The sequence below is a fragment of the Sander lucioperca genome, chromosome 11 (genome assembly GCF_008315115.2).
Source record: "Sander lucioperca isolate FBNREF2018 chromosome 11, SLUC_FBN_1.2, whole genome shotgun sequence".
Lineage (NCBI taxonomy): Eukaryota > Metazoa > Chordata > Actinopteri > Perciformes > Percidae > Sander > Sander lucioperca.
This window is the reverse complement of record NC_050183.1, coordinates 16,630,302-16,656,208: the sequence shown is the minus strand read 5'-3', so window position 1 is coordinate 16,656,208 and position 25,907 is coordinate 16,630,302. Positions and strand designations below refer to the sequence as shown.

The 25,907-nt window shown below is 40.3% G+C and overlaps 2 protein-coding genes across 6 annotated transcripts in view; one reads left to right on the top strand and one right to left on the bottom strand.

The window, feature by feature from the left end:
- phactr1 (phosphatase and actin regulator 1) overlaps positions 1–3,271 on the bottom strand; it is a 46,617-nt gene extending 43,346 nt beyond the window's left edge. The window contains exon 1 of the mRNA XM_036007273.1: positions 3,040–3,271. Coding sequence (XP_035863166.1) covers positions 3,040–3,151 — 112 coding nt within the window. The 5' untranslated portion in view covers positions 3,152–3,271. The remainder of the gene's footprint in view (positions 1–3,039) is intronic.
- A 2,295-nt stretch (positions 3,272–5,566) lies between these two features.
- sirt5 (sirtuin 5) lies at positions 5,567–13,732 on the top strand. Of its 5 annotated transcripts, none has more exons than XM_031282390.2 (10): positions 5,567–5,839; positions 6,841–6,953; positions 7,101–7,234; positions 8,368–8,593; positions 9,342–9,429; positions 10,179–10,232; positions 10,350–10,473; positions 11,936–12,051; positions 12,160–12,233; positions 12,475–13,732. In XM_031282390.2, exons 2-9 carry the CDS (start codon positions 6,851–6,853, stop codon positions 12,230–12,232), a joined length of 918 nt encoding a protein of 305 aa, XP_031138250.1. In that variant the 5' UTR covers positions 5,567–5,839; positions 6,841–6,850; the 3' UTR covers position 12,233; positions 12,475–13,732. The 5 variants fall into 5 exon arrangements, with proteins under 5 accessions (XP_031138250.1, XP_035863416.1, XP_031138252.1 ...); XM_036007523.1 differs by having other exon boundaries at positions 6,253–6,953; XM_036007524.1 differs by lacking the exon at positions 5,567–5,839 and adding an exon at positions 5,937–6,138 and having other exon boundaries at positions 6,253–6,953.
- The last annotated feature ends 12,175 nt before the right edge of the window (positions 13,733–25,907 follow it).

The following is a 25,907-nucleotide window of genomic DNA, read 5'->3' as shown; positions in this document are numbered from 1 at the left end:
TACAAAAATGATTCCTATGACCGTATTGTGAGTGTGTGAGATTAATTAGGCTTAGGTACAAAACCTATGTGGGTAAGGTTTTGGGTTCTGCACAAAACTACTGGGGGGAACAATTGTCATCAGGGTTAAAATAAAAATAAATGCTGACTGTCAGTAGGAAACAGGAAATGAAAAGCAATCTGACATGTCTATGCTACATTCTTTGTCGATCCATTCTTTGGCCCAGACCTCCACCCTCTGATGTTATTTTTAGCGCTAATAACAAATATTTTACTGTTAAATAGTCAAAATATAGCTCAAATTAAGTGATGGAACAAGCAGCTAAGGAAGATATGTGGAATGTTGAAAAATGTGTCTAACTACTGTACAAAGCCACTCAAGGGGAAATTTGAAGACTAAATTATATATATTATAATAAAGGTTAACACATATAAAACTTTTCGCTGTTTCCCTGCATATTAGATTTAGCAGACATCAAGATCTGTGAGTACAGCTTATTTATTTATTTATTTTGTCGTGTGTGTATGTGGGACCTGTCTTGAATGAGGACCAGCAATGGTGGGCGGGAAAATGGGGGCGGGGGTGGGAGAGGTAGGCGGATGGTAGGGTGGGTTGGGGGAAGGGAGGTGGGTTGGTAGTGGGTGGGTCGGTATAATCAATAAGTATTGAGGGAAGCATAGTATGTAAAAGTAGAGATGAAATTCTGATGAAAACTTGAAAAAAAATGTCAATTGTTGTTGTTTAACCCTTATTTGATGTACTTCCTGGTACTTAATCATGATGACCCACATAAATTAAGTTAAAAAAAGATCTGTGAGTACATTCATGTTTTATGTTTTAAAATTGCCGTTAATTCTCCCCAATCTGTTTCTATTACGAATAAAGCAGGTCAATGAAGGCCTAGAGTAAAACAAAAGCAATATAGCAGTTATGATTCTGGACTGATAGTAAATAAACGACCTGTAGTGAAATCATCTCATCCTGGGTCAGCACTGAATGTGGCTGGAGAAGGATGAGATTAGGAGAACAACAAGCGATCTGGAAAAAGTCTAGGTGATAAACTTTTGTTTACTATATCCACCTCATATGCATCCAGCATCTCTCACACACACACACACACACACACACACACACACACGCCCACCAGACAAGCATGCATATTTACACATGCACGCATGGATTTTTGTCACATATGAACGGTGACACACATCAAAGAAAAGAGTGGGCTGGATTTATGCTAAACAGCAGCTAAACACGCAAACATTAAGTAAATGGGAATCAGGGGAGTGGGTAAGCAGAGGGCTGAGAAATATATGAGATTAGAATAAAGCAATTTTGAGAAGGGGGGGGGAGGATAGAGAGAAAAGAAAACAGGAGTAAAAGTTGTGAAGACAAATATCCCTCTCCTTACGTAAAGCTGGCAGTGCCCACTGGATTCTTGATGATTCCACACCAGCCTCATGCAACTGCAGTCAGCTTGCTTTGTTTTTAATAACCAAGAGCAGCACTGTTAGTAAGACCCCTTCAGATTCAGGCCATGCCTGATGGAAAGCCTGACACAAAGCTCCAAGAAAGAATAGTGTTACTCATATCTCGCTAAGAGGAGGTGCTGCGTTCGAAGAGGAAACAAAATGGAGAGGAAGATTGTTGAGGGCCAGAGAGAGGGAAGCTGAGAGAGATTATAAGTAGGTGGGTCAGAGCACCATGAGTCATAAAGGTCTAAGAGGGCTAAAAAAAAACAGGAAGCATGTGAGTAATTCCTGATCTCATTAAGATTTACGTAAGGCCGGCTTTTCCACATACATTTCTCACCTTTGCATTAGGCAGAAAAATAAGAGAAGCTTTAAAATTAAAACAAATCTACACGTCATGTTATACCTTCGCATAAAAAAAACAGTGCAGAGCCTTTTAATTACTGACTAGCAGGCATGCTTAGCAGAACAGTTGTGGAAAAAGAGGACATTAAGACAAAGCAGAACAATAGCCAGACAGAGGAATTTTCTACATTTGGCATCTGGAAAATATAGGCTTGAGTCTAGCCTAGACTGCCAGGCTATGTGTGACTAGGGTTTGTCACATTGGCCAATTCTGGGGGAGGGTCGAACACAATTCAGATGCAGTAGCTCTTTAAAAAAAAAAAAAGAAGTCCTCTCATATATGTAGGCTAATGTGGATGATCGCCAATAGAGGAATGCCGATTCCGTGTAAATCCTCCGGCTCTGTTCGCCTATTCTGCTCGGTGGCATTTTCAGCACCGAGGGGCAGTGGACAGCTCCGCGCTGATGTGATATTAAAGCAGCTTCCCTCGGGAATGAGGATGGATTTTCAAAGGAGAAAGAGCTTATTTAAAAAAATAAATAAATAAAAAAAGGCAACAAACTGAACGTAGATCTGGCTGTAAATCCATACCATGATGCCGACCACCCAGGCTTCGTGACAGCGTACCATCGTGACCATGGCAACAAAGGAAACAATAACTTATCTGCCCTGTTTTCGTGCACACAAACTGGGATTAAAGCCACCACATTTGACGAGGATCTCGCATACCGGAGCATGCATTCCTCACCCTTCTCCAAATGCAATAATAACAACTGCATTTGAAATGAGTAGCCAGAGGCGGCCAAGTTTGCACAGCGTTTCACTGCAGCCGACAATCAAGGCGGAGTCTGGTTGGAGCGATACAAATCAATCGTCCTATAGGGATAATTAGGGTTCCCATATCTAGCCGTGCCTTGCAGACCGCATATCACACATGCATGGCTGGAATAAAAAACAGCCTATACGTGGGAAATTCTTCCCAGAGCGTGAGTCACTGTGTGGTTACCAAATAGCCTACCCAGGTGCAGCTGAGCACCATGGGATACCGTCAGAGCTGCACAATGAAAGCCCAAAGTCATGCTAATGCATGGGAACTGTCACTAAACGATAGAGCAATTTCTCACAGCGAGCAGCGATTCCCTACGATATCCCCCCGCGGAGGCTACTAACACACCCAGACATGACGTGGGGGAGCATCCGTGTCACTGGCTGGCTGCCTACCTGTCTCCAGGTGCAAAGAGATCCTCGCCTCGTTGATGTAAGGCGTGTCACTCTTGGACCGGACCCTCCGGATCGGTCTGCGGTCTACCTCCTCCTCCGGGGCCGCCGCCATGTTCGGCCAGGCGGGCAGCGTCCACTGGCGACCGGCGGGACTGCGAGAGACTCTGCGCCGCAGCAGCCACTCGTGCACCCGCCCGGGCAGACGGTGTAGGAGGGGGGCGGGGTATTGTGATGGAGGGTAGGAGGGAGGGAGGGGGAGAGAGAGAGAGAGAGAGAGAGAGAGAGAGAGAGAGAGAGAGAGAGAGAGAGAGAGAGAGAGAGAGAGAGAGAGATATGGCAGGATTGATGAGCTTCTGTTCCTTTCTTTTACTCTAAGTCAGCTCCACCTGCAGTTCCAACTCCACGTTTAGAACACATTGTCCAATGAAAAGAATGACCATATTCACATCAATTACACTATTTAAACTCTCTTGTGTGGCTCATATATACAGTCAATGAATTCCTTTCATAATCAGCAACAATGTTGGTAATTGATTAAAATGTAATTTTATCATCAAGCAAAAACAAACTCAAAAGTTAGAATTTGTTTCTTTTCTCTGTTTTATATCATTGAAAATGTATTCTAATGTCTTTGTGTTTCAGACTGTTCGTTCAGAAAAATAAGCAATTTGAAGATGCCACCTTGGCATCTGGGAACTTGTGATAGCATTTTATTATTTGACATTTAAATCAACAGAATAATGAATAACTGATTCATCAAAAAAATAATGTATGTATAAGTTGATAATAAAAAAAAAATATTTCTTGCACCATCTTTAGTTTCACATGAACTACAAGGACAGGTCTGGATATATCACAAAAAAGGTTGATGAATCACTTATAGTAATAAAATAGGAAACTCAAAGACGATAAGAAATATAAAGTTCACACTTGATATTGAAATGTCATTGGTGAGATAAAACACCCATTAAAGTCAATATGCAGAATCAAAACATGCTTGTACAGTTTGGACCTTTTTAGTCATATTTTGTCAAACATTTGAGTTTCGTGCTGCTTGTAAATATAGCAAATCTTACTTCTTTCTGACACCACAAGCTAACATTGTTTTTCTTTTAGTTTGACAACACCTGCAAGACTCGCCAATAGAAATGCATTCTGGTTGGGACAAAGAAAGTGACAGGATTGACTCAGGCTCAACCACAAGAGGCACCTGTTCTAATTACAGGGTGTGGAATTCATAATGGCAAACATGATATAAAACAAATGTATTGCATGAAACCGGCCACAGTATTCTGACAATAGCACTGTGAGTACTGCCTATAAGTAAAAGGTTACATTTAAAATCTATATCAACTAAAACACCGTAGCTGCTTTTTCTTTTAAAAAGCCAACTCTTGTACAGCATTATTAAATATTCACTATATGGAGCAGAAGAAGGACTGCAGGGACATAGACTGTAGAAAAGGACTGCCTTACTCAATTGAAATACCGCTTGAGTTCAGTATTACAATAATCAAATTGTAATGTTAGGAAAGTCTCATGTCAACTTATTCTTACCTGCCTCATTTGTTTGTCACCTGGCTGCTGCAACCTGCAATTTCCCATTGTGACTATAGTAATCTATCTATCTATCTATCTATCTATCTATCTTGTGCTTTATACTCTATTAATCCAATGCTGCCTCTAGTGGAGAAGGGAGAATAAAAATGATTGCAAATGGGTTCACAATTATTTCAGTAAGAAAGCACAACAGAGGGACACCACAAGTACATTTGGACTATTTTGTTTTCGGCAGCTATATGGACAGTGGTGGAATGTACCTACATTTACTCAAGTACTGTAGTTTTACAATTTTGGGGTAGGCCTACTTACTTCACTAGAGTATTTCCATTGTTCTGCAACTTTAAAGTTCTTCTCCATTTCAGAGGGAAATATACTTTTTACTCCACTACATTATTTGCAGATTCAGATTAATATTACAAAATAGAATCAAACAAATGACGTATTATTGTAGGTTAAGATAATACTTTATTGATCCCTTGGTGAAATTCACAAGCACCCTGGCAGTATAAGTAATTAGCCCCACCTTTACCAGCTGCAACAATGAAGCAATGTAGCCTACATATTAATGCATGAATAATTATAATCAATAATAGCCTATAATAAACATTCTGAAATGGGCCAGTGCTTTTACTGTTTGGACTTTAAATACATTTGGAATGCTAATATTTTTATACTTTTACTTGGTAACATCTGGAATGCAGGACTTTTACTTGTAACAGAGTTTTACAATCTGGAATAAAAGTAAAATAATCAAAATCAAATAAAAATAAAAATATTGGTTATGTAGCTAGTTGTTATGAACAAACAAAAAAAGAGTTAAAAAGTACAAGAAGTTGTCTTTTCTACCCACAGTGATGTCGTTAGGGGCCAGTGTTACTTAAAATTCACACATACAGCAAAAAAGATGACTGTAGTACAAATGCTCCCTCTGCTGGTAATGTCTTGTTTTGTTGGGGTTGTTATCTGTTATCTACCTCGCTGACCCTCTTCATAGGCTCATTTCCTCACACACCAGTCCACTTCCTACTGCTGCTGGGCTGGTGAATGAGAGAAAACCTTCGTATTATACATCCATGGAGAAAAACACCCGACTGACTGAGGTCCTGCTTACTTCAGCTGATAGTCCTGGCTGAACCTCTCTTAATACATCCATGGGCTGAACCTGACGAGCCAGTTGGTTTGGATTTTAGTATCGTGTGATCTCGTAGATATCGCGACAATCCAGCTGCCCTGCAAGGTAAGTAGCTAGTTAACGTTAGCAAAACACAGCTGTAACAACATCCACGACTCATTACCATGGGCCAGAGCCATAGAGTCTTTCTCTATCACTCTGCCATGGGCACGCCACTTCACAGCGTAATGTGATGCTTGCTGGTGAAGCCGTTGCTGTTTCCTTGGATACCAGCACTAGCTTGTTAGCGTGCTAGCTAACTTCCATTTAACCTGCTGACAGGCTGTTAGCTTAGCTAGCTAGCTAGCTAACTAGCATATGTTAAAGCCAGCTAACGACAGGCTCCGGTAACTGCTATTTAGGAAGTTCCATGTTTGTTATTGTGTAGGAAAACTAGAGTGATAAGTGAATGAAGCTTTTGGGGCTTTCTTTCTATTTGTACCGAAAAAGAGATGACTTTTTGGGGCTTTAATCCACAGAAACACAGTGACATCTGGTGGTTTGCAAAACGTACAGCAGCCCTTCAAGACGGGCCGAAGCGCAACACCTCTATGAGTTAAATAGTTTTTAGTCTCATATATGCAATAAAAGTTCAACACGCCTGCGTGTTATAATGAAATCTGTAATACTTTTGATCAGAATTGCTGCATTAAAAATGTAGCTAGATGGTATCGTGCAATATGTTACAGTAACGTTAAATTGATTAATGCATTATCCCAAAAGCTTCACAATTTTACTGACAAAACACCTTAATGTACCTTATTGGTGTGGTGTAGTTTACCTCAGTTTAGCTCAAAGGCATTTCCAGATCGACTGAAGACTATTAGGCTGGAACAACAGCCACACAACAAACATTTATTGCGTTTCCCAAGTCTTTTGCTAATCCAAACGAAGATGGCAGCCGGAAGTGACATTTCTGATCTACTTGTTCGTTTTGTTAAAGTTTGGCTCGTAATTATTTGAAGAAAAATAGCTTAGTGTGTAAAAGTCTCAATTGTCAAATCTGTGATTACATCGGAGGAAATTGTTTCCATTGTGAAACGTGTCATATTTTTCTTCCCTACTAGCCAAAACCCGATGATTGTGCTCCAGCGGTCCTGTAGAGGCTTAATAAACTCTCACCTGTATGTCCACCTGAAAAGGCAGTGGGGCAGCCAAAACATGGCAAGACCCAGTTCAGGTATTCCTTTTTCCTTCCATTTCTGCTTCTGTTACATGCTCATCCTGACAAGCAATTATTATATTAGTCTTCCACAAATCCATTAGCTTTCGTTATTGTCATTTTGTGTGTTATGTTATTTGTGTTTCTGGGCGTGTTTATGTTCAGACCTGGCAGCATTCAGGGAGATTTTCTCCAAGGCGAAGAATATAGCCATCATCACCGGAGCAGGGGTGAGTGCAGAGAGCGGAGTCCCAACCTTCAGAGGAGCAGGAGGCTACTGGAGACAATGGCAAGCACAGGTATGCAACTATATTATCATATTGATAATGAAGACCTATGTCGGTCGCAAAGCGTTGGTCATTTTAAATACATATTGCCAGGTAAAATAAAGGCATTTTAATTTGGTGTGCCGTGGATATTTTTTGAAGGCGACTCACATTTTATATTTTTGTGAGACTATATTTCAACCATGCAATGAGCCCTTCACAAGATGGAATATATTATCATTTATTGAACTGTATTATACTTGATATTTTATATACCTGTAAGTATAATGCATTTCAATAGGACAGCAGCACAAACTACAGCCTCCGAAATTATCATAAAGTTGAATAAAGAACTCTCTAAAACATTTTCAACAAAAACTGAACAGTGTAACCTTTGTGAAGGGATGATTTATTGCAGGACTGTTGTATTAGATTATTATATATTAGTTTTAGCTCGATGGTCCTAATACACTGGCAAATGAGTGTATTCTACAATGCTAATTTTAATTTCCATACTTTTTCTGCTGCTCGTCCGGGGCCGGGTCGCAGTGGCAACAGGCTAAGCAAATTAGTCCGGATGTCCTTCTCCCCAGCAACATTTTCCAGCTCCTCCTGGGGATTTTAATTTTAATTTCTCAGTCAAATATGTGAGAAACAACCCCCCAATTCTTTCATTTATATAGCAACTGACCGCCCACCTAAGGATACGAAACATTTTTCTCCAACTGCATCAGTTTTTACAGATCAATCTATCACTCTTTAATGTGTGAACAATGGCAAGACAGCGTATTTGAAAAATGTATTGTACAACTCTGAGAGTCGTAAAACAGTGCCAATCTGTCACAAGGGGAACGTTTTTAGCATCTCAGATTCACTGAGGAAGTTCACTGAAAGTTTCATTGTGACTAAAAATAGTCTGATACCCACATACCTAATTCTTTGGGAACTTCATTGCATTTCTGAAGCTGAGTGGAAACAGTGCTGTGCAGATGGCTCTGTGCTCAGTTGTCTCTGTTGCTGTTTCTTCTCTCTTCCATTATTTTGCCTAAATTTCCAACGACCAAAAACAATTATGACAAAGGAGCTAATAATTAGCTGTGGAACTTTTTGATCAACACTGAACTTTGTCCATATTAATGGCCCTCTCACGATTTGTCACCTTTAAGCAACTTGCCACCCCAGAGGCCTTCTCCAGGAATCCCTCCCGTGTTTGGGAGTTTTACCATTACCGCCGCGAGGTCATGCTCACAAAAAATCCCAACCCCGCCCACCTGGCCATCGCAGAGTGTGAGGAGCGACTGAGCAAACAGGGACGACAGGTTACAGTCATCACTCAAAATATCGACGAGCTCCACCGCCGCGCCGGATCCAAAAACATGCTGGAAATTCACGGCAAGTAGAAACCGCTGAAGATACTCAATATCTAGTAATCTATTCTTAAATATTCTGGTACTCTACTAAGTATTAAAAAGTAATGTTTCAAGTAAAAATGCCAAACATTCTCTGGTTCCAGCTTCTAGATTTTGAGGATTTGCTGCTTTTCCTTGTTGCTCAGACACAACAGGAAAATGGATAGCATCAATTAAGAGTATAATTATTTTTACTGATAATTTTACTGATTGATCCACTGATCATTTTCAATAGTTGATTAATTGTTTAGTCTATAAAATGTCATAAAAGTAGGAACATTTTTTGGTTACACTTTATTGAAGGTATCTACATAAGAGTGACATGACACTGTCATGAACGTGTCATAAACATTATAAATAAGTCATAAACGTTTATGACATAACGCTTCTTTTAGTAAGTGTCATTCGGTTTTTGTCATGACAAGTTAGGGTTAGGGTTAGGGTTAGGGTTCATGTGTCATGACAGAGTCATGTGTTCATGACAGTGTCATGTCACTCTTATGTAGATACCTTCAAGTAAAGTGTTACCCTTTTTTTAATATAAATTAAGTTTTTAAAGATTAATATATGTACCTTTTCAGACTGGAGAAGCTGGGGCTTACAAATATTTGGCATTCTTGTTGATATATTACACAAAACAATTGATTGTTGAAATAGTTTTCTGTCTTCCGACTAATTGATTGAGTTGTTTCAGCACATGAGACATGTTGTCTCTTGTATTGTTAATCCAGGAAGTCTGTTTAAAACCCGCTGTATGAGCTGTGGTCATGAAGCAGCCAATTACAAGAGCCCCATCTGTGATGCTCTGGAGGGCAAAGGGTAAGAGCTTTATTCGGTGTCTTTTGGTTGGATTGGACTGTTTTCCTCAACAATGTGAAAATGTGAGCAGAGATATTGATCATATTCATTTGAGAACAAAATGCCAGAGAACAAAAAAGCCTGTTACAGTCTGTCAGATGTCGGCAGCTAAATAACAGCTGACGACGCGGTGAAAATCTGCGACCGAAATGAAATGTCACTTTGACATTTAAAATTGACGTTTTTAATAGCTGAAATGTTCCACTAATCAATCGGACTGTTAACAGTGATTCTGATTAAACCTCCAGTCATAAAGACGATGTAAACGTCTCACTGTGTTAAAGGTAAATTAAAGGGTTTTAAAGGAATACAAACATTCATGGAGAAGATGAATAAATAAGATACAATTGCATACAATTCAATAAATTGGTAATTGAAAGTATCACTTTGGATGTTTGTTTTCGGGCTAATCTATCTTTGTGGTCAGGACTTCTGTGTTTGTAGTGTTTTTTCATGATATTTTTTAAAGTTTATTTAATTACTTTATTGTGTCAAAAACACAGATGAAACAGCTGTAATGCTGGCAATGTTCTCATAGTGTAAACGTATTAAATGGTCAACCATATCTTCCCTAAAATGGTTTGGATTTACTAACTTTTATGTATTTGAAGTGTGCACTGTGCAGCTGTTATATAAAGGAAAATATAAATATCAGATAGGGACTCAGTTTAAGTATTACATGACATGAATTTATCAAACTGCCTCCTCAGAGCTCCAGACCCAGACACAAATGACGCCCAGATCCCTGTTCTGCAGCTGCCCAGGTAAGTCACACAATCGTGTTCTCTTTTAGTGCTCTGCTCTTTTCAAATGAGGTTATTCTTTTTGACAAAGCGTGTGTGTGTGTGTGTGTGTGTGTGTGTGTGTGTGTTTTTTTTCAGGTGTGAGCAGAAAAGCTGTCACGGTCTCCTGAGACCAGCTGTGGTTTGGTTTGGAGAGAGTCTGGACTCAGACATCCTCACCCAGGCTGAGAAAGTGTTGGACAGCTGTGACCTCTGCCTCGTGGTATGTGTGTGTGTGTGTGTGTGTGTGTGTTCCTGACTTAGCCAACCTTTCAGGGACCCATTTCAGACTAAAGGCCAGTTAATTGTGGATGGCTTGTTCAATTGGGGACAAAAGCTGTGTCCCCAATTGGGAGAAGGCAGATTTTTTGGGTCAGTGGTTAAGGTTAGGGTAAGACAAGTAGTGGTTAGGGTAAAGGCCCTGACACACCAACCCGACAGCCAGGAGGAAAGGCAGTCGGACTGATCAGTCTCCCAAGGTTGGTCAAAAAAGTGCCTCAGAACACGCCCAAAAAATGAAAACCGGCAGCTGATTGGACGAACGCGTCACGTGGGTCTGGCTGCTCCCAGATTTTACAACCGAGCATAATGGCGGCTCATTCAGAATACAATCTCATATTTTACGAAGATAGTTCACCGAAACGTGTTTCTGAAAACATTTTAAGCGAGAAATAGGCCATGCAGTTGCTGAATCTGTCTTCATTTCAGATCAACAAAGGTCAGTTTAAAAGATTTTCGTCAGATTTTGAGAGGCTGTTCGTCATGCTAACATAAGTGCACTGATTCGCTAGTCAAGGGCTAGCACTCCACTAATCAGATTGGTCATTGAGTCCGACTGCCTGCCCTCCGACCCAGCAAGTCAGGTCTGCCAAAATGTAGACCGACGGCCCCTCCAACTGACGACGGCACGGAACACACCGAACAGACTCGAGTCACTGACCTCGCCAGACTGTCCGATGGCCGATTATCGGGTTGGTGTGTCAAGGTCTTAAGTCTCCAGGAAATTAATATAAAGTCAATGTGAAATACCCAAAAGTGACCTATAATGATAAAGTGTATAAGTACTACTGCCAAATTCACTAATGTACTCACCACTTTTATTTCCATACTCAATAAGTGTACAACACTGCTGAAGATCTTTTTTTTCCCATGTTTTTTTGGAGAAGTAGCAACGTTTTGGATGTTGAATTTAGTACTGTATAAAGGTAAAACATGTTGCATTGACAGCAAGACTGTCATACTAAACTAATAAATTATTATTAATGTAGACATTTTCTATTAACGCTTTCTGAAAATAAAGGAACTTTGAAATTATCACATGATCTTTCACCTTCACTCACTGTTCAGAATCAGAATCAAGTAGGTTTTCACATACAAGGAATTTGCCTCGGTATTTTGATGCATAACGGTCACAATACATATATTAAGAGAATTGAAAAAGCAAGTACTGCAAGTTAAGTAAAAAGTTTTAAACACAAAATATGTAAACAATATCAGTTTAAAAAATGAAAAGAGCTGTACAGTGTTATAAACGAAGATGATGGAAGGGGCAAACTATTGACTAAGGAGTGTGCAAATCTTCACATAATATAATATAGAATATTAGAACATGTTCAATAGGATTTGCATTAATGTAAGGCATTTACTTTATTACTTCAAATGTTCAATAAAATCTCACTCTGCAGGTTGGCACTTCGTCCATTGTGTATCCAGCAGCCATGTTTGCTCCTCAGGTGGCAGCCAGAGGTGTCCCTGTGGCCGAATTCAACATGGAGGACACACCGGCCACCATGCGCTTCAAGTATGTGTCAACCAATGTCACACAGTCAGACACTCGCATCATTAATCATCCCTAACTAATGTCACATTTACAGCATAGACAACATTTCTTATCATCTTTGTTTTTCAGGTTCCACTTCCACGGCCCCTGTGGGACCACGTTACCCCCCGCGTTGGGACGCCACGAGACTGAACCAAAATAAGTCATGGACGCAAATTTATAATTGCTACTATGGCCACGCCAAGACCCGCCCTTCAATAGCATTTATTGGCCAGGCGTCCATGCTTACGCAAGGTAACGTAACCCCGTTTGTACAGGTCCTATCCCCTGACCAATCGGCTATCCTAACCTTAACCACTCGAGGTCAAATGCCTAACCCCAACCAATCGAGCTGCTTCGTAGGGCGGGACTTGGCGTGGCCATAGTGGGATTCGTAACTTTGCATCCTGGACGTCAGCTGCACACAGAACATGACTGTCCAACACTGGAGGACTTTATTGGTACAAATACCAAAAATAATAGGTTGAATATAATGAAGTGTGGAGACGGTGTTCATGAAAAATAAGGCCAACAAATTCAAAGACGAAAGGGGAAACTGTTTGTTCAAGCTGTCACACAGATAAAATATACAATGATAAGAAAGTTGACCATATTTTATTTTATTTCTTTTAATTGTAAACATTTAATTTCCAGTTAATGCATTTTGTCTTTGTGGCTTCTATTAAATAGTTTCTTTTCTTCCTTAGGAGATAATGACTTGATGATTGATTGAACTGATTTAATTTCTGCTAAGGAACTTCTTCTTTTTTCAACACTGAATATTGAACATCACACCAGTGCTCTGTGCTCACTGCTGCACATAGCAAATTTAAGAGTTATACATGTGACAGTTTTCCATATGGGATTACAAGACGCTGCTATTTAACATCTTCCAGTCTCAGATATATACAAATCATGTGGAGAAATGGCTGTTCACGTGTGAACAGCCATTTATCTTGAGAAAGCTTGGGAGAAGTAGAACTCATTTTTGAGATGATCTGTAGATGTTTGTTCAAGGGCCTAACTTTGGGTTCAATATTGAGGGGGGTTAAGATCTCCACTTTTGAACAAAATTAAAATTTTGAGCATATCAAACACTTAATTTCCTGCATTCTGGTGAATTTTTCTGCAACAATTTGTGCCTTTTCTGCATCAAGTTATGTTTCATATGTCTATTTATGTAAACAAAATTATAATAGGTTTTTGGGGTGGTTGCACTGGCAAGTTTTGATTATTGAGGGGGTGTAACATGCTCTTTATGAAAGGCAATGTTGAAAAAGGCAGTGACACAAATAAATAGCATTGAGTATGGATTAAATACGATCACATGTAGGCCAACCTTATCACTCCTTTTGCATTGAATGAATACTGAATGTCAGACAGCAGGGGGCAGTGTTTAGCTACAGCTGCGTCAGCGACTACACCACCAGAAAAAAACGCCTCCTTCCAAAGGATCTGTGGGCTCTGCCTGGGATATGTGGTGTTGAATGTATGGACCGCGATGAATATGTGTATGATGCCTTCCAGTGGTGAGTAAGCTCCAGTTAAACCAGTGACTGTGCATTCCCTGAGCCAGTCATGAAGAGATGTATGTTAAGGTTTGGACATAATTGAAACAGTATGTTCATTTGAAATGAATAAATGTACACTCTTATAAACTGAAGTGTCTCTGCAGAGCTTCCTTTAGAATCTGTGCATCCATGTATCTAAAACTGCATGAGTTGTTGATGCAACAGTGTGAATCAGAAATGATCTGCAGTGTGTGGTGACGGAAGTAGTGTAGGAGTGTGTATTAACTGTACAGTACTATATGTTCTCTGTTGTAGGCGTTGTTCTGCTTTGGCTAAAGATTAGATTGACTTCTTCCATTGTCTCAACATAAACACACGCTGCACAGGCCAGTGCTGTGTGTTTGTGCATTATGGGACTGGGACTGTTCTTTGTAACAGTGAATCCCACCCCTGCAGTTACCAGAGGCATGAGGAATGATTGTGGAGTAGCTCACCTAATTTGAAAAAAAAAAAAAAATCTTTGGTAATAATACCAAACATGCAAACATTTTTGTTGTGAATGGATAGGTCAACAAATCATAAGACTTAAACACAGGAGACTGCTGTTAATTTCCAGTTTACTACTGACAGTTGACAGTTTTTTGAAAAGAATGACCACGATCGTTCCCTAACCTTAACCATCTGTTTATTGTTGTAACCATAGTCTTGCATTGCCGGACCACCACAGCGCTGTGGAGAACGCTCCAGGTTGTTTGCATTTCTTTAAACCAATCACAATCAGCGCTGAGCTCCAGACGCAGCGACGGTGGCTCTGGGAAGGAACTTGTTTTAGTGGAACATTTGGACCCCGCAAAAGAAAACGCCACATAGAATATTAGCTGAAGCAAAGATACTTTATACTAAAGATAGCGCATTTCAAGCAGCTCCAATGGTATGAAACGGTACATACATATTTACCATCAGAGAGATTAGTTTTGTTAGGGCGTTCACGACGTTAGTTGACGCTAGCTTAGCTGTGTTGCCAGATCTCGCTAGAGTTTGGTCCTGAGTAAGTCCGTCTGAAAAATGCCATTTTAGTGTCAGAATGTTCTAGAGATATGTGGCTTGTGAAAAATGTATATCCAATACATACTTTGGTGAGTATGGGGCAAAAGAATCGCTCATAATCTGTGTTCACGTTCACTTCTCCTGTTGGAATCAATACACTCAGGACCTGCCGCTAGTCTCCTAAAGAGGCGTGGCCGTGGCGGAGCCCACGTGACACAGATACAGGAAACTACTCTGAGTTGGGGCTAAACCGTATCTGGCTGAAGTTAATTGTTCAAACAACACAGTAACATGAGCTATTTAAATTAGCTGGATGCATGGTTAAATCACAGCAATCCCATCAATCGGTCCACAAAACGTTCCAGTTAAAGAGTAAATGCCGTAAACATATTCTTTGTAAATCTTTACAATCATTACTCCAAAGAACCAAGCAGGCCTGCCTATTTGCATGATCGTGGGCGTCAGTTTGGTTTGAAATGTGCTAGGGACAAGACGCATTCGGAAGTGCATTTTCAGAAGTGATGGGTACAATGACGCATTCATTTTTTTTTCTCTTTCGTGCAGGTCATGTTTTGAAAGACGCTGTCCTGTAGCTTACTAATGTAAATGAATAAAAATCAGTGTTGTAATGTAACGGAGTACAAATACTTCGTTACTGTTCTTAAGTAGAAATTTCACGTATCTGTACTTTACTTCGCTATTTAAATTTATGTCAACTTTCACTTTTACTCCACTACATTTCCTAGATAAAATGTATACTTTTACTCTGTTATATTTCCACTAAGCATCTTCGTTACTCGTTACTAAAAAAATAAAATTAGAAGAAATGTGTGGGACTGCAATAAGGGAGGTTTGGCGAATCACTGCTCCTAGATTGCATTACGCATGCTCCGCACACCGCGCGCTCTATTTCAGCGCTTGTTTGTTGCTAAAGGAGGAGGAGGACGCACAACTAAAACCGCCATGGAAGCACGAGCACCTACTGGAGGACCTCCCGTTATCGTAGACGACCACCCCGACGATAGTGGTGAACTCGGTGAACAGGGTAGTGGTGAAGATAACGTCATGGGAACCCTGAATATGCTTTATGCTTTACTATAAGAAAGCCATAATAAAGTTCACAGTAAAAGTTCTAACTGCTTGCTTTTTAAAAAAAAAACAAAAAAAAAAAAACTTTTACTTCAAATACTTAAGTACATTAAATATTAGAAAATTACTTTTGATACTTAAGTACAGTATATATAAGATACTTTAAGACTTTTACTTAAGTAATATTCTAAAAGGTAACTTTCACTTCTACCAAAGTCTTTTTCTAGTACGATACTTGTACTTTTACTCAAGTATTGCTTTCTAGTACTTTATACAACACTGATAAAAATGTATACATAAATGTGATGATGTCCGACACGTTTTATGAAGAAGAAAGCCTTAAGTTTTCAAAAAGCATTAGACATATGATCCACTAGCCTATGCCATGTTGACAATGTGACATGATGTGACTTAGACTTGAGAGCTACGAAAGGAGAACGTATCCCAATGTTACAGTTGTTGCAGTGTTGTGAACAGAGAAGCGTGTAGCCAGCGCAGCAGCAGAGCGGCTGTGTCTGTGTCTGCCCTGTGGGGATAGAGATTTTTGTGGATTTGTTGGGATTTGTCGCTCAAGAATTATATGTGTTATGAACTTTATTTTTTTTTAAATTGAGCTCGAGGTTTTCAAAAAAAGTGGTGGGTACAAATGACTCATGACGAAATCTGATAGGTACGCGTACCCACCGTCCCCACCGTCCCCACCGAAATCAACGCCTATGTACACGATTCAAATTTTCAAATTTTTAGCATGTAGCTTGCTAGCTCGAAGTTTGTTGTTTAATGTAGCGAAGGGATTTTGACACAGAGAGTGTGTGGCTCACGCGCAGGATGTCAGGCTTTATCCTGGAAATGTACTTCCGTTGATCCAGACTATTGTAACCACCAACGACAAAGATCCCCTAACCTTAATGTAGTAGTAATTTCAACCCAAACTGTGATCTTTCCCTGAACCTAACCAAACCTTAACCGGAGCGTTGTCATATCATAAAACAGATTTATTTTTCATCAGTGTTTTGTTACAGAAGCCAGCCTGCCGATACGGGTGTCACATCAAGAAATGTCGGCATGTGAGATTGAAACAAACATTTAAAAACACCCCTTTTTAATGTGTAGGATCCATTTGGAGCATGATAGGCAGTCCCTCCAGAAAAACGCGATTATGCGATCGCATAATTCAATGCATAATCAGCCAAAGTCCGCATATTTATGCGGGGGCGCATTTTTTCAAATACGCCGCACTTTCGCCGCATAAATTGCCGATTTCCGCGCAAAATATGCGGGGCTTGCATGATTTCATAATCCCCACATTTTTGTTGCAAAAAAGTCACATATATCTTAGCAGAAAGTTGAAAAATGTTGTGTTTACGTCACACAAGAGCAGCCATTTTCCCCTGTTGCCATGGGAACGTTATGAAGTGACTGAATTACGTAATTACGCGACGTGAACATCATCGAAAAGCTGCACGTCCCGCGATGAAGCCATGATGAAAACGCAGTTTTTGCAAGTTCCCGCAATTTCATCGCATAAAATTGCATAAATATCCCGCATATTCCATCGCAATTTTTAAGAAAATGTGCTGCATAATCAAGATTTTTGCCCGCAACAATCACAAAAAACCTCCGCATTTTTCTTGAAGGACTGGATAGGGGGTGATGATGAAGGGCTACTGGATACATGACGACTGTACATCAGGCAAAAAAAGCTTGGGAACCACTGCTCTATATGTTCCCTAATATAGACGATGTTGAGACAAAACCAACCCCCCTAATCAGATGGGGATAGTCATACAGTATTAGCCACAAGAAATCTCATCACACCATCTCATTCCTTCTTTTCTTCCTTCTCCTCTTTCTCTCAGTTACTTTTTTGCAGAGCTGTTTTCCCTCTCTGTACATCTGCCATGTGTTTGGTGTTAGAGACGCCATGCATCGCTCTGTCCCTCCCTCCTTCCCTCCTTCCCTTCCTCCTTCCCTCCCTCCCCAGCTACGCCTCCATCACCTGCTCATTAGAGAGAGGATGATGGTCCGACGGTCCCCTATGACTCTGCTCCAAAAATAACAGAGCCAATTTCCCGCCTGTTAGGCGGCGATTTCACACCAATCTGAGTTGTACTGCCAGCTAGGCCTGTCAGAGAGAGAGACAGAAAGAGGCTATATGAGAGAGGGAAATAAGGTGGAAACGAAAAACAACGCAAGGAAAGGAAAAATGTAGGTCAGAGTGTAATGAGTCTGAAAATACGGGTTTATCCTATAAACACACCGCCCTGATCAGACTCTGTTCACGTCCAATTTTAGCTATTCTATAAGACTGTTTGCATTTTAATAGAATTATTCAATGCATAACCCCCCCGAATAAACACAAATTTGAGTTTTTACACCCTGGCCTTTGTCTGAATTTAAACAACAAGGTACATATCAACATAAGGTGTTAATTAGTAAGCTTTAGAGTTGCTGGAAGGCATAATCTTTGGACAGAACAAGGCTAGCTGTTTCATTCATGCTAAGCTAAGTTGTAGCTTCATATTTACCACACTGACATGAGAGTAGTAGCGATCTTCTCATCTAACTAACTAAGAAAGCAAATACAAGTATTTCCCGAAAACTTTGTACTATTCTTTCAATCTTGTGGGCCTGTCTTGAATAGGGACCCTCTTTCAAAATCTAGTTTTTACTCCTTTTATCAACTTAGTTTATGTTGGGTGGTGAATTGAGTGAATGTCTTTCAATAAATATGTGAGCGGTCAAAAGGGGACTAACAGCAAAGTTTTGCCCCAGAGCCCTCACACAGGTTCATGTCCCCTACCATGTTCTCTACCACAATTTGAGAATATAAGCTCCATATTCACAAAGATACAACATTACCTAAAGTTAATGCATCAGTAATATACATATTCATATCTACCTATAGCTATTCCTGGAGAAGAGTAGGACACATTTAACATACTGAATTATCATTGTTTCCAATTGTGACATTGCACCGTGGGCCTGTTTACAATGGTTTGTTCAAATTACCAAATATAATTTCATCACATCAAAAAGCTGTCAAAGCAGTGAGGAGAACCATTTTCCAGCTTTATGTTTCAACCACACTCCATTAAACCCTCTTTATGTGAATTTAGCTTGTATACTCCATTAAACTTAAAGATGCAGTAGGTAAGACTTTTAAAAATAACTTTCTGTCATATTTGCTGAAACTGACCCTATGTTACAGTAGAGCTACATAAAGCAGTTAATTTTAAAAAAAGAAATCCAGCTCCTCTGGCACCACCTACAGCCTGTAGAGAGGAAAATCCACAGCTCCCTGTTCATTTACACCAATCAGGGCCAGGGGGGGTGTCTAACTGCGTGTCAATCACTGCTCATGCACACACATTCATTCTCCCTTGTGGGAGGAGGGGCTTAGGAGACTGTTTGGCCTCTAGCAGAAAGGGGGGAGAGGGACTGAGAAGTTGCCGATGTTCAAATTCTTTGGCTAAGTCCTGGATCTTCACAATCCCACCTACAGCATCTTAAAAGGTCCCATGAATTGCCATCACTTAATGGGACGTACAAAGTATTTGAGGCTAAAACAGGGAAATAGGGTTGGGTATACACTGAGGTGTAAGTTTAAACCTGTGGAAGATTAGAAATGGAGAGAGGCAGTGAGAGGGATCACACAATGTGTCATGGTTTTTCAGCCTGACTTTTCGGCCAGACTTTTAGAAATATGAGGTCAGGAGTCACACTACCCAACCACAGCCCTGATTAGTTGGACCTTGGTGTTTTCACACCTATAGTTTGTTTGCTCTGGCCTGAATCAGTGGATGAGTTTGTAGACTTGGAGCGATTTCCCCTTGGTTCGTTTTCATTTCACACATAAAAAAAAAATCCAAGAGTACCAAAATGCGTCATTACAAACCACGCAAGAACGTTCACTCTGCTTATTGGTCAGATGTGTCTGGGGCAGGAGCCAGAAAGTAAATATTGGTATGATTGTTTGGTCTGCTTTTGGTGCGCATCCAAGAGCAATTTCTGCATTCACACCAAACAAACTCTAATGCGATTCAACCAGACTAAATGGGTTAGGTGTAAAAGCCCCCATAGTCACACCTACCGGTACAGCATGAGGTCTCCAATAAAGATTCACTTTTAAATGCAGGACTTTTACATGTAATGGAATATTTATTTGGTATTTCTACATTATCCTGAGGCCTTTATCTGTAGGATTTAGAAGCATCTAATCTTGACCCCAGAGGTAGAAAAAGAAAGACAGTATACCAGACTGCACACCATGGGAACACCAAGAATCAAAGGCTGAAAACAAAACACAGTCTGCACCTACTTATGGCTGTTCTCTTACTGTAAATACTTAAACCTACAGGGGAAAAAAGCACTATTTAATTTGTAGATAACCCATGTCATCTTGAGCCAAGACGTGCATGGCTGACTCTAAGGAGGAAGTCCAGTGACCTAGTGTATAGAGCGAAAACGTCCATCTAGGGAGGATATCCGGGTGGATGGATGGGTCAACAAACACAGGACTTTCACAGTACCGCTGTTAGTGTCCCGTGTGAAAGCAAAAGTCAACGTTTAACTTACTTTTGTTAAGTAACTTACGTACTTAACTAACGCCACATATGTAAGTCACGTAACAAATGTAGGGCTACTTATTGGAACCCAAACCACGATCTTTTCCTAAACCTAACTAAGTAGTTTGTTGCCTAAACAGGTTCTGCACTGCAGGGGCTAGTGCAGGTGCTCTGATCGCTCATGGTGCTGGACATTGGTAGGATAACGGCACAAAGAATTGTGCATTACTTTTTTTAAGATATCATACACTACATTAACATAGTATGATGATACGTTGCCTACTTTCACCAGGATTAATCTACTGTAATACGTATTTCAACAGAAACAAGAGATCAGTGCCACCAGAATAATTTGAAAGACGCTATAAACTGATAAAAATGTGTCACAAAGGCAAGGGCAGGTTTTTTTTTTTTTTTTTTTTTTTGGGGGGGGAGCTAGGGTAGCCAGTACCCCCGTAATATAAAGCCTCGACCCCCCTCTGGCCCCCCTAACCCCACCTTTATCCCCAAAGAGGGAATATTAAACATGTGCAGTGGTACATAAAATGTGGGTTGAACACTGAATAAGTATTCCTGTGTTTATTGTTACAGTATATGTATCGTTAGTCTTACCCCTAAAATTGCATGTGGTCCCATCTGGCCCCTCCATTTGAAATGGTCTAGAAGCACTACTGTACATAGGGGCTCTAAGTGAAGGATCTGAATACTTCTTCCCCCTCTATCTGTCACTCAGTCACAGATGTAAACCATGATGGCGTGCTAGAACAAGTGTTACAATGAAGAAAAGAATTACAACGTCCATTCCTCTTCAGCCAAGGCCGAAGCGAGGTTACGGTAAACATGTCCGTCAATGTCACTCTGTCACCAGCAACCACGTCACTACGGTTACAACCCCCCCTGCGCTGCAGCGCCACTCGCCCCCAGCTTTATGAGCTGTGCGCCCAAATGTGACCTCTAATGGCCAGGGGCTGGTGTTTACCCGTGTGTCTGCGAGTGGTGGTGTGACTTGGAGGGTGGAGGCAGTATAGCCGATTTCCCAGAAGTTTGTCAGCTTTATTTTGTGCAAACATTTGAAAATATTTTATTAGTATTTGTTCAGAATTATCACCTCAGGCCGCATGTTTGACTTTCTGTATTTCTGCAGCCGTTAGGCTTGTTAAAATAGAAATAAATGAGATGCAAAGTAACAGTGGATCATGACTAAAGTTGTGGAAATCAGTATATATAGAGTCATATTTAAAAAGCAAATGACTGCACAGAGCATTTTTGTCCTATTTTAATCAATGTTCATATTCCCACAATGCCAAGGATGGAGCGTATGCCAAGACATTGGGTTACCTAAGGGAATAACTTGATTAAATGTTCAATATGTACGTGTGTGTGTGTGTGTTCTTATTTAATTATATTCGTGGGGTCCAAAAACCAGGAATACAGTATACTTGTGGGGTCCGGACAGCTTTGTGGGGCCAAAATGCTGGACCCCACAACTTTAAAGGGCTGTTTGAGGGTTAAGACTTGGTTTTAGGATTAGGGTTAGAATTAGGTTATGGTTAGGGTGAGGGTAAGGGTTAAGGTTAGGCATTTAGTTGTGATGGTTAAGGTTAGGGTAAGGGGCTAGGGAATGCATTATGTTGATGACGGGTCCCCACAAAGATAGTGAGACGCACTATGTGTGTGTGTGTGTGTGTGTGTGTGTGTGTGTGTGTGTGTGTGTGTGTGTGTGTATGTATGTTTAATTTGTCTCCACACAACTTTTCGTTCAGTCTACAGAAATTCCAATTAGAGAATCTTTCCGCCCTTCTCTTCAAACTGGAACATCATATTTTATTCATTCGTTTGGCAAACTGTGAAAGTGAATTAACTTTGATTCCTCTTCCATCCACCAACATACCTGCAACTCTCAGCGCTATCGATTTTTAATTCACACTGAGGAAAACTTATGCTTAATTCATTCTGGAGAGGAAAAAAAAAACTTTAGCCAGAGGATCTGCAGTATGACTGAGAAGGATGTACAGTGTGTGTGTGTGTGTGTGTGTGTGTGTGTACTTTCTTAGATTACTCTTCTTCTAAGTTGGAGGAAGTCTTCAGTGTTAATCATGATTCATCACATTAGAAACTTTGGAGTTACAGTTAATGTAAGAATGTTCATGTTTGTGTGCATGCAAATATTTATATGCACACGTTTGTACTTGCAAGAGAACCTTCATTGACTAAATGCACTCCCTCGCACTAACCCTAACCTGAACAATTCTTAACGCCAAATGGCACTTTAAAGAGGACCGGACAAAATATCTTCACTTTCCAAAATGCCCTCACTATTCAAAGATCCTTCATTTGCAAAAATGTCTTTCTTTTCACCTCAATTTCCTCACTATCAAAACATGTTTTTGCCTTCCAAAAATCTCCTCACTTTGAAATATATTCTTAATTTGCAAAATGTTAGAACTTTCTAAAAATGCAGTAATGTTCCAAAAAAAGAAGAAAAAAAAGAAAGTGCAGACACTTTACAAAAAATGCCCTCACTCTCCAAAAATGTTCTCACTTTGATCACAATTTTCAAAATGTTATTAAAGTCCAAACACATGTTCATAATCAAAAATGTCCCTACTTTTTTTACAAGCTCTGATAAACCTGCTGTGGAGCATGTCGCAGCTAAAGAGACAGATATTTTTCTCAGGAGTTGGTGGAGACCAAACCAGAGCTTACAATAGAGTGAATATTGGACTTAGATTCATCAGGTGGACACAGGCATGACTCCAATGGGATGATAATGTTGCTCTGTGACTGCTGGAAATGTAAATAGGCAACTGTCTGCCAAAACAACTTAATATGGTGATATTTTGTCAGGGCGGCTTGTCTTTTAATTCAACTAGAAGTTGCTTTGTCTCTGCAAGATGCTTTTGGTAACACCAGACCGACTTTACTGTTCCACCTGACAGGACCAACAACAATTTGCTGCATCAGTTTTCTTACACTATGACATACCACACGGGAGTGTAGTAGAGTGTAAATAAGCTTCGGTTGGACCATTATTGGGCTGACATTGTGCAGTCTAAACCTGGCATTAGCCCTAACTTCATAAGCCGTAGACATGGCAGTTTGTATATGTCAGCTTGTTTTGATGTTTTTCTGTCCCCGAGTGGCCAAAATTCTATAAATGCAACGTTTAAGATGACCAAATTTAGCAATTTCTATTTCTTTTTTCCATTTGATAGTGATAATATGTGAACGTCAGCCATTTTTACTGGTAAGGATGTTCTTAGCATCTCACTCCGAGTGTGTGTGTGTGTGTGTGTGTGCACACGCGTGTGTGTGTGTGTGTGTGTGTGTGTGTGTGTGTGTGTCTTCCAATTATGCCCAACCGAAACACACAGTTCTACAACTGCACTAGCTCACTCAGTGTGTACCAAATTTCTATGACACCGAAGGGCATCACATTCTATACTTTCCGTTTTTCTTCAAACTGACAACACCCTCATCCTCCATCTTCTGCTTCTGCCAGCTAAATACGTGTGTATAAATGTATATTTCGGCATTATTGCCGTGTGAACATGCATCTATGTTGTCTCTCTCTGTTGGGTAGGGTTTAAATGAATTAAGATGACTGAGGCTGGTGCTCTTCCTAATCGCCCCAGATTGGGTTTTGGAGTGAAAATCCTCCAGGGAAGCACTAATCCCTGACTATCGGGAGCAATTTTTATTCTGTAAGCAAAGCTTTCTCGGTCTATCTCTCTCTTGCTTGCTCGATTGCTCTATTAATAGCTCTCCTAAGCTGCTGTGCGTGCCACTGTTTACATTCAGAGCCCCAACTCTTTAAACTTACAGCCTCTTCTTTCTCGTGCTCCTGCACGTCCCCTGGTTCCCCAGCTGAAGAACTAAAAGCAGGACATCTCTATTGGCCAACGCGAACACATACAGGAGGGTCGAGATGGACAGATAGAGAGAATATGAGGAAGAGAGCGAGACAGATAGAGGTGGCGAGAAGAGGAGGGAAGACAAAGACGAGGGAGATGTGAAGTGACAAGCAGATCCGAATGTGTTGTCCAGGCGGTCGGGCAAGCTGTCTGTGTTTTGAGAAGACAGATTGTGATAGAGAGGAGGAAGACAAGGAAGAGGCAGAGCATTTGTGTTTTAGAGGAGCAAGGAAATGGAGAAACAGATGATGCTCTAGTGCTTTTTCTTTCTGGGAATTTAGGTTTTTTTAAAAGGTCCCACTCAAGACATAGTCCATCAACCCCCCCCCCCACCCCCCCATGATGTGTTAATTAGTGAGCTTTAGAGGCAGATTTGAATACCTCTGAACAGAACCAGGCTAGTTGTTTCCCCGTTTCTATTCTTTTTGTTAAGCTAAGCTAACAAGCGGCTGTCTGTAGCTTCATATTTAGCGTACAGTGCTATCAATCTTCACACCTAACTTTCAACAACAGAGCAAATTAGTGTATTTCCCAAAATGTCAACAAAAAAAAAAAAGTCAACTCAAGGTCCACTTACTAGCTTTTTCTAGAGCTTTCAAACACACCACACTGTATTCCTGGGGAGGAGGTTGCATTTTACAAATCCAAAGAAATTGCACAAATTACAGTTTGAGTTTGAAAGTCTTGGTATGATATCTTTTAGTCCCAATTTCTGTGACTTTGATTGTTAAAGCAAAACTAATAAAGCAAACATTGTTGATTTCATTTATATAGAACTTTAAAAGCAAAATGTTTTACACCAAAGTGCTCCACAGAGAAAAGAAAAAACATGGATACAAGCATAAAACACACTTGATTTAGCATTTCTCCACCAGAATCATATCTGAAGCAGCATCTAAACCACATAAAGACACAATTCACAGAACACTGATAAGTTAAATGATTTAATAAATGTGAAAAAAAGACTTTTTGTGGCCGTTGCCAAATCTTTTCCGAGGAGGCTTAGGGAACTTGGACTCCTAACTTCAGTATTTCTGAAATCCTATCGGCCTACGAGAGACATCACCCATTCATTGATTATTGTTTGTTTATTGGTTAGGGACAATGTTTGATGATCAACAGAAAAAAAACTGAAAAAAAACTGAAAATGAGCCAGAGTTAGCCGAGGAGACTCGTCTTCATCTGCTGTCCCTCGTCAGATGTTACAGGTTGGTGATATTTTTTAAAAAGACCAAACCAACAATGTGTTGGTCCATCTCTCAAAACTCTCTGACTTCCTCACTGTGGCTCTCAGCCCAAGCCCATTGTTCCTAATGAAGATGTAAATCTTTAAAATCAGGTATATAAGTATATAGTTTCACTTTATAAAAAAAACCCCAAATCATTTCTTAAAAAAGCTGACAATAGCCGCTTTCCGACCAGAGGGATTTTTGCAGTTCCTAGAACATAACGTTACTAGAACCCTTTTTTTCTCCTGTTCCGACTGGACCAATTTGGGGATTATTAAGTTCCTCTGACCACAGTTCCTATAACTCTTTCAGCTCCTACTTCAGGGCAGGGTCTTTTCCCTTTTCCGCATAGTGGTGGTTAGATGGCTGTGATTATAATAACAAAAGCTCAGTTCCTATGGCCACTTGGCCAGTGTGAATGCAAATAGCAAAACCAGTTTTGGGGGAGAGTAGTTAGTAGAACTGTTTAGAAGTGGACTG